Source organism: Ipomoea triloba, chromosome 12 (genome assembly GCF_003576645.1).
Source record: "Ipomoea triloba cultivar NCNSP0323 chromosome 12, ASM357664v1".
Taxonomy (NCBI): Eukaryota; Viridiplantae; Streptophyta; class Magnoliopsida; order Solanales; family Convolvulaceae; genus Ipomoea; species Ipomoea triloba.
Window position 1 is genome coordinate 15,411,624 of NC_044927.1, and position 12,173 is coordinate 15,423,796.

The window sequence follows — 12,173 nt, forward strand, 5'->3', positions numbered from 1 at the left end:
CTCGGCCTTGACACCTGTAACATGTCACAGTACTAACCTTTTGCTTTGAGCCCTCTTGGAACTTCTCTTTCTCCCTTTGGTTATTTTTCTTCTCCTCCTAGGTGTGGGATGGTCGAGAGTACTCCTTTTGTGTCCTTGACTGATAGGAGTTGTTAGTAGCCCTCCTTGGTTGATCCCATTGAGAAGACACAGATGGTTTGCTTCCCCTTTCAGATCTCAGCTCATCTTCTACCTTCGAAGCAACTCGAACCAATTTGTCCACGTCGTCAAATTCTTGGTTGCGGAGTTCTCTTCGAATATCACGGTTGAATCCTTCAAGGATACGGGCTATGGTGGTCTCGTCATCCTCCTGGATATTTGCTCGTGCCTTCAATCTCTCTATCTCCTTGTAGAACTCACGAACGGACTTGCTGCCTTGTTTGAGTTCTTGTAATTTTCTGCGCATATCACGATAAAAATTACTAGGCACAAACTTCCTTCTCATCTCCCTCTTAAGCTCTCCCCATGTCTCTATAGGTTCATCTTGGTCTTCTAGACGCCTACGACTAAGTTGTTTCCACCACAATTTAGCAAAATCTTTTAGGGATGCTATGGCTGTTTTAAACTTCTTTTCTTCCCCAAAGTTATGAAGCCCAAAAATATCCTCCACTTTATCTACCCAATTTAAGAAAACTTCGGGTTCATCATCTCCATTAAAAGTAGGCATTTCCATTCTTAAAGAGCTAAGATTATTATCTACCCTTTCTTCCACAAATCTTCTAGGGAGCATGCGAGGTAAACTATTATATCTTGTTATTTCTCTACCCCTCCTCTCTTCTTGGTTTCCTCCCTCATGATTTTGTACTCCCTCATTTTCAACTCTCACTCTTTGATTTTCTATGTTTTGTAGCCTATCACTAAGATCTTTCATCATGGTCATCATTTTCTCCATTTGGGCAATAATACTACCTTGTTCACTAGTACTAGCCATACTTGACATTCCTTTAAGTAAAAAAAAATGCAAAAAATAAGAAGATAGTAATCAAAAGGAAATATTTAATCACTCACAGTTTATTCACTCTTTTTTTTTTTTTACTTTTTTTTTTTTCAAGTACTAGTTCTTTTCCTCTTGGTCCTTAACAAAGCTTAAAATTCACAAGGGTTTTATCCACCACAAATAACAAACCAAACACTTGTAGAGTTTAAGTCTAGTAAGCACGAAAGGTAGGAAATAGCATGTACAGAGTGATGTAGAAACTGACACAGAGTGTGTTTGAAACTGACACAGGTGGTTTTTTTTTTTTTTTTTTTTTGTAAGAAACAAAGAAAGTAGAAGAAGTATATGTGATAGAAAGAAACAAAGCACAATTAATTTCAGGTAATGCTTAGATATAAATTCAACAATTCAAACTAAAAATCAAACCAACCTTATCCTTTCTTCTTTTTCTTTTTTTTTTCTTTGCTCTTTTTGTTTTTTTTTTCTTCTTCTTTTTTTTTTCCTTTTTTTTTTCTTTTTGTTTTTTAACAAACCTCCAATAAAGTAAACTTCAACTAAATTAAAAATACAATAGTAGAATAGATTAAAAGAAGCTTGATGGTATCTAACCTTTATAAGGTCACCAAATCAAAGCTATGAATATAAAGAGTAAAAGTACGGAAATGAATAAAAAAAATAGACACAATAGTAGATATGAAATTTAAAGTAACAAGGAAGAGTAAATATGAACTTTAAGATAGCAATAATAGAATAAAGCAAGAACATAACGGATATAAGGGAAAAGGAAATGGAACAACAGTAAATATGAAATTACAGATAGGAATAATGGAATAAGAGAGAGAAAAAAAAGGAAATTAAAGATAGGAATGATAGAATAAGAAGAAAAAAAAAGGAACTTGGTTCTGATACCAAACTGATGCGTACACGGATTGCTTCCCGCAATAAGTGCACACTCAAGGAATCACTCAAGAACCTTTCGTGTCCAAAAGAGGATCTTACCTTGTAGACTCTTGGATTTTGAGATCCTAACTCTACAAATTTCTCACCAAACTAACAAATAATACTCTCAACCCTTAGATTATTAAGCAAGGCTAAGAATTAGAGTATTAGGAATCTAGCACTAGAATTAAGATACAAAAATAAAATTAGCTATATAATATGAGTAATAGTATTCTTTTTGGGTTTTTGGATATGTGTGTGAATATAAAGAACAAGATAAGGGGATAAACTAGCTTCTCACTAGCCTACCAAGATTGAATGCTTCTCACAAACAACCTAAACTTCAATGCACTTCTCATGCAAAGAAAAGAGAGAAATTTCACTCAAATTGAATTCTTACAAGGTGTGTCTCAAACCATTGGGTTTATGGGGTATTTATAGGGGAAAATAAGGTATTAAATATTCTAGGTCACTAATCCCACCCAAATTAAAAAATTACAACTTTGTAAAAGTAATTCCCACCCAAAATTAAAAATACAAAATAATTCCCCACCCAAAATTAAAATACAAAATAATTTCCCACCCAAAATTAAAAATACAACATTTTGCAAAAGTAATTTCCACCCAAAAAAAAAATACAATTCTTGCAAAGTAGTTTCCCACCTAAAAAAAATACACCTTGCAAATAATTTCACACCGGGAAATTTGATCTGATACTGAAGTCTGAATTGTCTTCAAAAGTTTTTATGTGAAGACAATTGAATAGAATTATTTTTCCAGATTGATCTTCTTCTTCACAAAAAGATGTTGGACTCCAATCTGTTTGCACAAAAGTGTTAAAAGCCTCTTGAATCTTCCTTGACTTAGATCTTGTTACCGGGCCACTCGACACTTTTAATGGATCATTTATTTGTTGCATTCCGGTCTCATCAACAGCCGCTTCTTTCTCGCTGCGAACTACAGACCGGCGACGTGGAACAGCGGGTGGGAGTTGCGGCGACATTGATTGTATCTCCTTCTCGTCCAGCATCGAAGGCCGCGACTTTGGTGGTCGTAGTTGCAGTGGATTGACAGTGGCGTGGAACGGCAGTCGCAGTTGCGGCGGCGGAGGCGTGGTGGCAGCGCAGGTTCTTCGTCTCTCGCTCCTTCCTTCTCGACCAGCAGATCGAGGGCGTGGTGGCCGACGATGGCAGCACAACAGCAGGTTATCTTCCTCTTCTTTTCTTCTCTCCCTTTCTCGACGAAGGCGGCAGTGGGGGCGGTGGCTGGAGTCGTCGAACGGGCGGCGGCATACCTGGTTCCTTTGTCCGGCGTTCTCTGACAGTAGAGATCGGACAGCGGTAGCGGGTTCCGGCGATGGTGTTGGGCCGGAGCTGCGGCAGCCGACGATGGTGTTGGGTAAGTTCTCCTTCTCCTCTTTTTAATTACGGAGCAATTAATTTATTTATTAATTTATTATTTATATTTATTATTTTGATTATACTTAATTGTTTATAATTATTGATGGTGTTTAAGTTTAATTAATGGTGAGTTGATTATTGGCTATTGTTGTTGATTGATTGGTGAATTGATTATTGGCTATTGTTCCAATATACTATATGATGCTAATTATTTTTGAGTTATGACTATAGATATGTAATTATATTAACAGGGAATTAATTTTTCACTTGTATGCTAATTATTTTTGATTTGTTGTTAATGATGGCATATTGATGAATTTAGGAGGGATTAGTTATTAATGATGATTATTGGATGCTATGGATGTGGTGGTTGTTGAATTGAGTTATGATTGATACATATGCATCTTCAATAAGTATAGAAATGTAGTTATATTAACAAGGAATTATTTTTTTCACTTGTTGAAACCATGTAAATACATAAAATATTAAAAAACAGTGCAAAACAAGTAGTTTTCTAGAAAAAAAAAATACGTGATTTGAAATTTTTTTTTTGTCCAAAACGGATAACCGAGTCAAAAGTTATGACTTTTCAAAGTTTTGAATGATTTTTCAAGTATTGCACATGTTCTAGGATAACCCTATGGTGATATGAACATTAATATGAGCTCAAATTAAATATTTGCCCTAACTTTAATTGACACCATAATTTAATATACATTACATTAACCATAACTTTGTTTTTTTTTCTCCATTTTCATTATTTGAATTTTACATTCCAAGGCAACTTCTTGCATACTAAATTACATTTCAATTTCAACACAACTAACTGCAGAGACAAAAAAAATCATTAAACTTGGTAGATTAGATGTGCCTGGATTAGATGTGCCTGAGTGTACAGATGTTCAGCTTGATGGTTCTATTTAAGGAAAGAAAGATGGAATATGATATAAATCACAGAATTAAGATCATATTATGAATGGATTTAACTAAAGCAATGCAAGTAGCATATATCTAGTTGTGTTAAATGAAAATTGACTATGATGGTTTGGCCATTTTGATAAGCTTAATTTCTAGACATTTTTAGAGTAATTTTAGTAAGTGTTTTGCATAAATAAATTAAGTTTTAGTGTTGATCTTATTATAAATATTATATTTATATTTATTTATAAGTTACTAGTTTAGATTGGTTTTAATAAATATTAGGCTAATGTTGCATTTGTATTAATATAAATAGGAGTTTTAGTTTAACTATAATTTTAAATTTATTTGGTAGCTTTATACATTTAGTTTTAAATTAGTAATCTAATAATTAGGTTTAATTAACTTGTGTCATTAGGTTATATAAGTAGTTTTTTTTACATTACTTTTATTTGGGGTTTTAATGTATTTATCTTTCTTGGAGGGGCGCAGCACTGAAACAAAGAAAAGGAATTAATTGGGGTTTTTAATTTGGTTTTTGGGACGGCAGAACACGGACGGACGACGTAGCAAAAAGCCCATCTCAGTTTAGGTGTATTTTTCGACTCTGGTGGACGGCACGGGATATAGAGAAGCTGACTACGACGAGAGTGCATCAGCGAGGAGGAATTGCAGCACGAAGCGAAGAGATTCAAGGCTTCGTTGCAGCAGAATTTCGAGCTTCAATCGCAGCTGTCTCCTTAGGCTTGGATTACTTTTCTTCGTATCGTTTCCTTATCTTATTTTATCAGTTATTTGGTTAAATTCCCAGATTAGTATTCTCATTCTGATGTGTCAAAATTTCTTGAACAATTTATGCATTTAATTATGATTATTGGTTAAAACTTTAATTAGGGATTTGGATTAGCCTTATATTAGATTAATTGACTACTCCCTAGGTTTGATTCTTCTAATTTCAATTAAATAATTGAGAGTAATTATATTTACCTTATGTATTTTAGTTGTGGATTATGTGATTAGCCATTGCATATTTTTTTAGGGTTTATAAGAAGAACTGACAGGTGAATTATGAACTTAGACCTCGTAAGATAAACACATTTGACCTAAACTAGACATAGCTTTAGGTATTTGTGGTGAGTTTTGGTTGTTGCTTAATGGGTTCAATTAATGTTGGTGAGATATCGACGGATGATCACAGTTAATTGAATACACCCTAGTAGCTCGACGGAGTATTAGGATATAATAAATGGAGCAATCATCACTATAATCGCACGAATCAGTACTTAGGATGGTTAGTTAATTATCTAATAGGTGAACCCAAATCCCTAGTCTTTTATCAATTGGAAATTTCCTTTGCTTTAAATTCACAAATATTTATTTTAATACATGAATTTCTTTTATTTGCGTTTTTCCTATCTACAAGATTAGTTATTAAGAATAGTAGTTAATTGTGTTCTTCGTGGGATCGACCCTGGAATACTCCAGGAATTTATACTGAGATTGACTCTGTGCTCTTGCAGAAAATATCTATCAAGGTTTTGGCGCCGTTGCCAGGGAACACTTATTTAATTGTTTTCTTAAGTTTTTCTTTTATTTTAGTTTTGTAGCTAGGTTCATTATCATTTTAATTTTTATTTTTCTCTTTATTTCTTTATTTTGTTTTTATTATTTTTATGATCTTGAGGCGATCAATAAGGCATAAAAATGCTGAATTATTTCCTATTAATCTTGAAATTGAGCGTACTTGTAGTAAAAACAGGGTACGAAGGCGACTTGAAATGGCTTAAAACAATAGAGTGGGTCAACAGGATGAACGCATACCACCAATAGTTCCACCTCCTCAAAATCAAGCAGCTCAACAAGGGTAATAGCTGTTAACCCTTGTTGCATTCAATTATCTGATGCAGCTAGGAATTATGAACTCAAGAGTTTCCATATGAATTTGCTCCCTACCTTTAATGGTTTGGAAAGTGAGGATGCTTTGGGTTTCATGCGAGAGCTCTATAGTACGGTACAAACTTTACCTTTGAATAATTTATCTGAAGAAGAACTTAAAATGAAATGTTTTCCATATTGCATGAGGGGTGATGCTAGGCAGTGGTTGTTAAATTTACCAGAGGGTTCTTTAAGAACTTGGGATGATGTTTACAATGCTTTCATGTTTAAATATTACTCATCTCAAAAGACAATGGACTATAGGAGTAGGATATGCACTTTTACTCAAAGAGAAGGGGAATTATTTCATGAAGCATGGGATCGTGTCAATTTGCTTTTGAACCAATGTCCACACCATCAATTTCCTTTGTTATTGTTGACACAATTCTTTTATGATGGTTTAAATCCTAATTGTCAGTCTCTTGTAGATACTGCTGCAGGTGGATACACAGGTGATAAAAATAGTGATGAGTTACAAGCTATCTTTGAGAGTCTAGCTAGTAATTCTAGACAAAAAGCAGTGAGAGGTCGAAGAGGTGTTGTGCATGAAATTAGCACACAGCCTGAGTTGACAACACAAGTGGTTGAATTGACTAAACAGATTAACTTGATGACTCGCGATAATTCGAATAGAGAATTTTGTGCTTATTGCAATACATATGGTCATAATTCTTCTGTTTGTATGAATGCAGAGTCATCACAACCATCTTATGAAGAGGCAAATTACATGGGATCTAATACGGGGAGGCAACCACCAAGAAATGATCCATTTTCCCATACATATAATCCAGGTTGGCGAAATCACCCTAACTTCTCATGGAGAGATCAAGGTAATGCAAGGCTAATGGGACCACCTGGATTTCAGCAACAAGGGCCATCAGGATTTCAGCATCAGCAATACAGACCCTTCCAGCAGCCACCTGCACCATAACAGCCTCAACTTCCTGCTCAGGAGAAAAAGCCTCAACTGAAGGAGATGTTCATGCAATACATGGCTAGCCAGGACACTATGATGAAGAAACTAGATGCAAAAATTGATAAGGTTACTCAGTCCAGCCAAGCATCCATTCATAATTTGGAGGTACAAGTAGGTCAGTTGGCTAAATTGGTTGCAGAAAAAGATCGAGGTAAGTTTCCTAGTGCCACTGAAGTAAACCCCAGGGAAGGAGCTATGGCTGTCACTTTGAGAAGTGGTAAGATGTTGAATGATGTTTTGAAAGAAAAAGAACCCATGGGGGTTGAAAAAGAGAGTGATAAAGAAGGAGAACAATTGCCTAAAGAGAGTTCTAGCGATCAAAACCTCAATTCCTCTACAGTAAAACCTTATGTACCCTCCATTCCGTATCCACAAAAGGCTACAAAAGAGGAACCAGGACAATAACTTTAAAAGATTTTTGGAGGTTTTTAAAAAATTGCAGATTAATATTGTAACACCCCAATTTTTCACATCTTAAATTTATTACAAAATCACTAATAAATTATCGCGGAAGCTTACACAACTAACCAGCAGAAAATGGGTGTTACCGTCACACCTAGAGTGAATTCTATCACCTCTTTGACAAACTCCACTCTAAGTGCACATACTAAACTTACAACATCAAAATACATCCAAAGTCCAACTTAATACAAGGAAATAATTATACAACCAAAATTTCCTCCAAATAATAAAATCCTCCAAATGCCTACTCCTCAAATGGACTAATCTCAACCTCACTTCCATCCTATTCATGTTCACCTGCAAAAATCATTTTAACACAAAAACGAAGGGGTGTATATCCCAAAATTAGCATAAGCTAAGTAAGTTCCATTTCACCCCGAAAAATATAGGCTTGGGTTTTTATCATTTATCTCATAATATACTTTTCCAAAATAATGTGGAGATATACTTTTCCCAAAATAACATATTTGTCGAGGATTAAATACCAAGTTGGGGATACAACCCACACCAATACTCAATCAATAGGACCGCAGCCCTAAGTTCTCATATCAATAGCAAATAGAACTGCAGCCCTAAGTGCTCATAATAATCTGGACTGCAGCCCATTTCCGGCTGATTCCGGCAGCAAGTATTCTTATCCTCTAAGACTAAATATGTACATATAATTTCCAAAATATATCATTTCTTCATAATAAATATTTTCTTCAAAAATATATAATTTCTCAAGACATATTTTTCTCCACAATAATTCATTCCATAAGAATATATCATTCTTAGTACATATATGTACATAACACCAAAATTCCAAGCCAAGCATTTACTCAACACACGGGTTTGGCCCATAAAAATCAATTCTCGATAATTCGAGAATCATACACATTATGCAATGCACTTGTGATCACATGGACATCATAATGCACATAATTTTGCAAAACACATAATTTTGATAGCATATCATATCATATATCAATATACATATATATGGGGTAAATAATAATTTTAGTGAACATGAAATCTTACCCTTGTAGACCAAAATCTTCTCAAAAGAAACTGCCCAAAACATTTATGCTTAAAGCTAGGATTCAAACCCTTCCACTCCCATTTAACACCTCAAGCTTCTACCATTAAACCACTGCCACTCTTGTGTTCAAAACACATTCGGGTCATAATATAGCTAAACTCAGAATGGAAATATTTTGCTATGAAAATCAAGAAAACTTACTTAATAACCAACACTTTCACTTCATCACTTCTTCTCCCACACTATACTGATTTCTCTCCTCAATTCTCCTGATTTTTCCTCCCCACACAACCCATCTATTTATAGGCAAAAGGGAAAGGAAGACAAATCTTGAAGAGAAAGACATATGGGATAAGAATGAAGAAACTTGGAGATCAAGTTTCCATTTTGATCATCTTCAAAAATATTTAAATAATAACATGTGGTGTAGGGAGTTGCCAAGTGTCACATTTTTGTGGTGGGTAAGGGAAAATATCTTCGGTTAGACTGTTCGGGATTAAAACAGATATAGTTTCAGTGGAAAATAATTTAAATAGGAAGAATTTTGAAACCAAAATTATTTTGAAAATAATCCCGTCACTAATTTGAAAAATCGGATAATTTTTGGTATATCGCGAAATACTGCGATACAAGGGTCGGAATAAATTTTCTCTCTTACGGGCTAATTTAATCACGTAGGAAGTTCAAGCTTAATAGTATAGTGCCTACTAATTCATTCCCTAGGACAATCGGGACCGAACACATACTTTAAAAATCCTTACGGTTCGTGACCGGTACGTAGGTTCGCAGCTTATTGGAATGAGTGAGGGGTTACAAATATTCCTTTCGCTGAAGCACTTGCCAATATGCCATCTTATGCCAAGTATATTAAGGAAATTGTGTCTAATAAAAAGAAACTAGAAGAGTTTGCTACTGTGCATCTAAATGAGGAGTGTAGTGCTATTTTACAAAGCAAACTACCTCCTAAGCTAATGGATCCAGGAAGTTTTTCTATTCCTTGCACTATTGGTAATACTGTTGTTGATAAATGCTTATGTGATTTAGGTGCCAGTATAAACCTTATGCCTTTAACTCTTTTCAGGAAGTTGGGAATAGCTGAAATGAAGCCAACTACAATCTCTCTTCAACTTGCTGATAGATCAGTCAAGTACCCGCAGGGTGTAGAAGAGGATATCTTGGTAAAAGTTGGTAAATTCTACTTTCCTGCTGATTTTCTGATTTTGGACATGGGTAATGATACAGATACATCCCTTATACTTGGTAGGCCATTTTTGTTAACAAGAGTAATAATAGATATGCCTTTAGGGAAATTAATTTTTAGAGTAGGAACAGAAAAAGAAGAATTCTCTATCTCTAAAGCTGTTAAGTTCCCGTCTTTTGATGAATCATGTCATTTTGTTGATGCTATTGAGAAACTTTCAAAAGAAGCATTTGCACTACAAGAAAATTTGCGATTCGCGACGGAATTTTTTCGTCGCGAAACAGCCAAATCCGTCGCGAAACAGGTTTTGCGACGGAATTCGTTCCGTCGTATCTCCGTTTGCGACGAAAAAGTTCCGTCGCGAAATATGGCGACGGAAAAATTCCGTCGCGAAATATGACGACGGAATAATTCTGTCGCAATTTTCGTCGCGATTTGGCAACAAAATATTTATAAAAAAAATAGGGAATCCGCGTCTGTTCTTTTAACAACAGACGCGGATACCCTTTAAAAAAAACAAAAAAAAACAATATTCCTTTTTTTAAATAACAATATTCCTTTTTTTTGCACACGGTAACTCTCAATCCAATGAAATTAAAATTCTAAAAATTACAGTACTTCAATATGTTACACAATACACATTAAGTATTGAGCCTCTATCTTAATGATAAAATATGTTACACAATACACACCATTATGAGTTCACCTAATCTCGATAAAACAACAAAGCATAACATTGATCCAATAATTTGATAGTAGAGCATAGGAGCAAATATACATTCTATCAAAGTACCCACATAACAAAGTACTAAAAGATAATGCACGGCGGAAAGCACCCCAGAATCATAAAACTACAATATAAATTTTTGAAGGACATTGAAATAGACCATACAGCAAGAAATGAAGGAATAATGGAGTAACATACTGTGGTTAGTGATCTGGCACTTGAAAGCCCAGAAATAGGTTCTTCAGAAGACAAGTTAAAACCTCCCATACTAGTGAACTAAATTCATCGTTTGGAAAGCTGCTCTCCTTGCAAAAAGACTATGTTTGGCTTCACTGTATCTAGAGCCTTACGAAATTCATCTGTGCTTGGGTTTTTTAGAAGTTGAACCTGCACTTGAATAACATCCTAATCACCTAAACAAATTATCACATAGCTCTCACTTACAGCATAATAGCATATATACAACCATGTGTTTGTAACAATAATCAATAGCAGTGTATTTAAATTTTAAGATCTCATAAAGAAAAAAGAAAACAAATGCTAATTGAAGCACAAGTGCCACAAATAAGTGAAGTGGATCTGATTCTAACCACAATCATACCTAGCCATTTGCTTCCTTTAACAGTATCATACATGTGCCACCTCTAATCATCCTCAAGTATTTTCTAGTGCAACATTTATACCACCCTACAAATGAATTCAATGTGTGAGATTACAACATAAAGTCTCACCAAACAGATTATGTACAACTACTACATGCAAAATGCTTGAATACTTTGTCTGATTCAATGATTAATGAAAATAAACTAATCAAGTTCGATCTAGGCAATATGCAATAGAACACTATATTCATTTACCTGCAGTTGAGCCACGAATATAGTTCACATCTTCATATATCGCACATTGTAAAAATCTCAAAAATTGAGGGCAACAACCTGCTGTTATATCAGCAGTTTACATGAGATACCTCCATCAAGCACTGAAGAGTAAGATTGCGATATGCAGGGAAAGGAAAAAATGTAAGTAGTGTTTCTAGCTAAGAGTCAATGGAAACATCAATCTACAAATCAGTTTGCATCCAATAAATTCTTTTAAAAAATCCAAAATGGCACAAATTTAAATTCTATTCCACAAAGATTATGCACAACTACTACATGCAAAATGATTGAATACTTTATCTGATTCAATGATTAATGAAAATATACTAATCAGGTATTAGAGGAGGGCTGGGGGCATACAAAGAACTTTTAGTCAGAGTTAAACTTGATCAACAATTGAAAATACAGCCAGCACTCACAAATTTTAATACCTTTAGTGATTGTTTGTGTTCTTTGATCTTCTGTTGTCATTTCACCTCTTGAGAAATCAAATAACTCCTCACTAAGAAGCTAATTAAACAAAAGAGAAAGCTTGGGTGATCAAGTAGACTTGCTTTTATATTTTCCAGAAATCCAGAATGAGTAAAGAGAAGTTATACCTTCAATATAGCCATGCACATTCTTAAAGAGTAGAAACTACATGTTCCAACCTTCAATTTCACCAATAAATCTTAAGAATATAAACTATGAAACATTTGAATCCCTAAGAGAATCACTTCAGAAGCAATACAATCAAATTA

The 12,173-nt window shown here is 34.6% G+C and overlaps 2 protein-coding genes and 1 non-coding gene across 3 annotated transcripts; 2 read left to right on the forward strand and 1 right to left on the reverse strand.

Moving 5' to 3' along the window:
* The first annotated feature begins 767 nt into the window (after positions 1–767).
* On the forward strand, positions 768–5,107 carry LOC115999432. Its single transcript, XM_031239283.1, has 3 exons — positions 768–774; positions 2,852–3,313; positions 4,784–5,107. The coding sequence occupies exons 1-3, from the start codon at positions 768–770 to the stop codon at positions 4,801–4,803; spliced, it is 489 nt and encodes a 162-aa protein (XP_031095143.1). The 3' UTR covers positions 4,804–5,107.
* A 1,317-nt stretch (positions 5,108–6,424) lies between these two features.
* LOC116000568 lies at positions 6,425–6,531 on the reverse strand. Its single transcript, XR_004094143.1, has one exon. It is a non-coding gene; the product is annotated as a small nucleolar RNA R71 (small nucleolar RNA).
* A 2,941-nt stretch (positions 6,532–9,472) lies between these two features.
* Positions 9,473–10,228, forward strand: LOC115999433. Its single transcript, XM_031239284.1, has one exon. The coding sequence runs from the start codon at positions 9,473–9,475 to the stop codon at positions 10,226–10,228; it is 756 nt and encodes a 251-aa protein (XP_031095144.1).
* Positions 10,229–12,173: the final 1,945 nt, after the last annotated feature.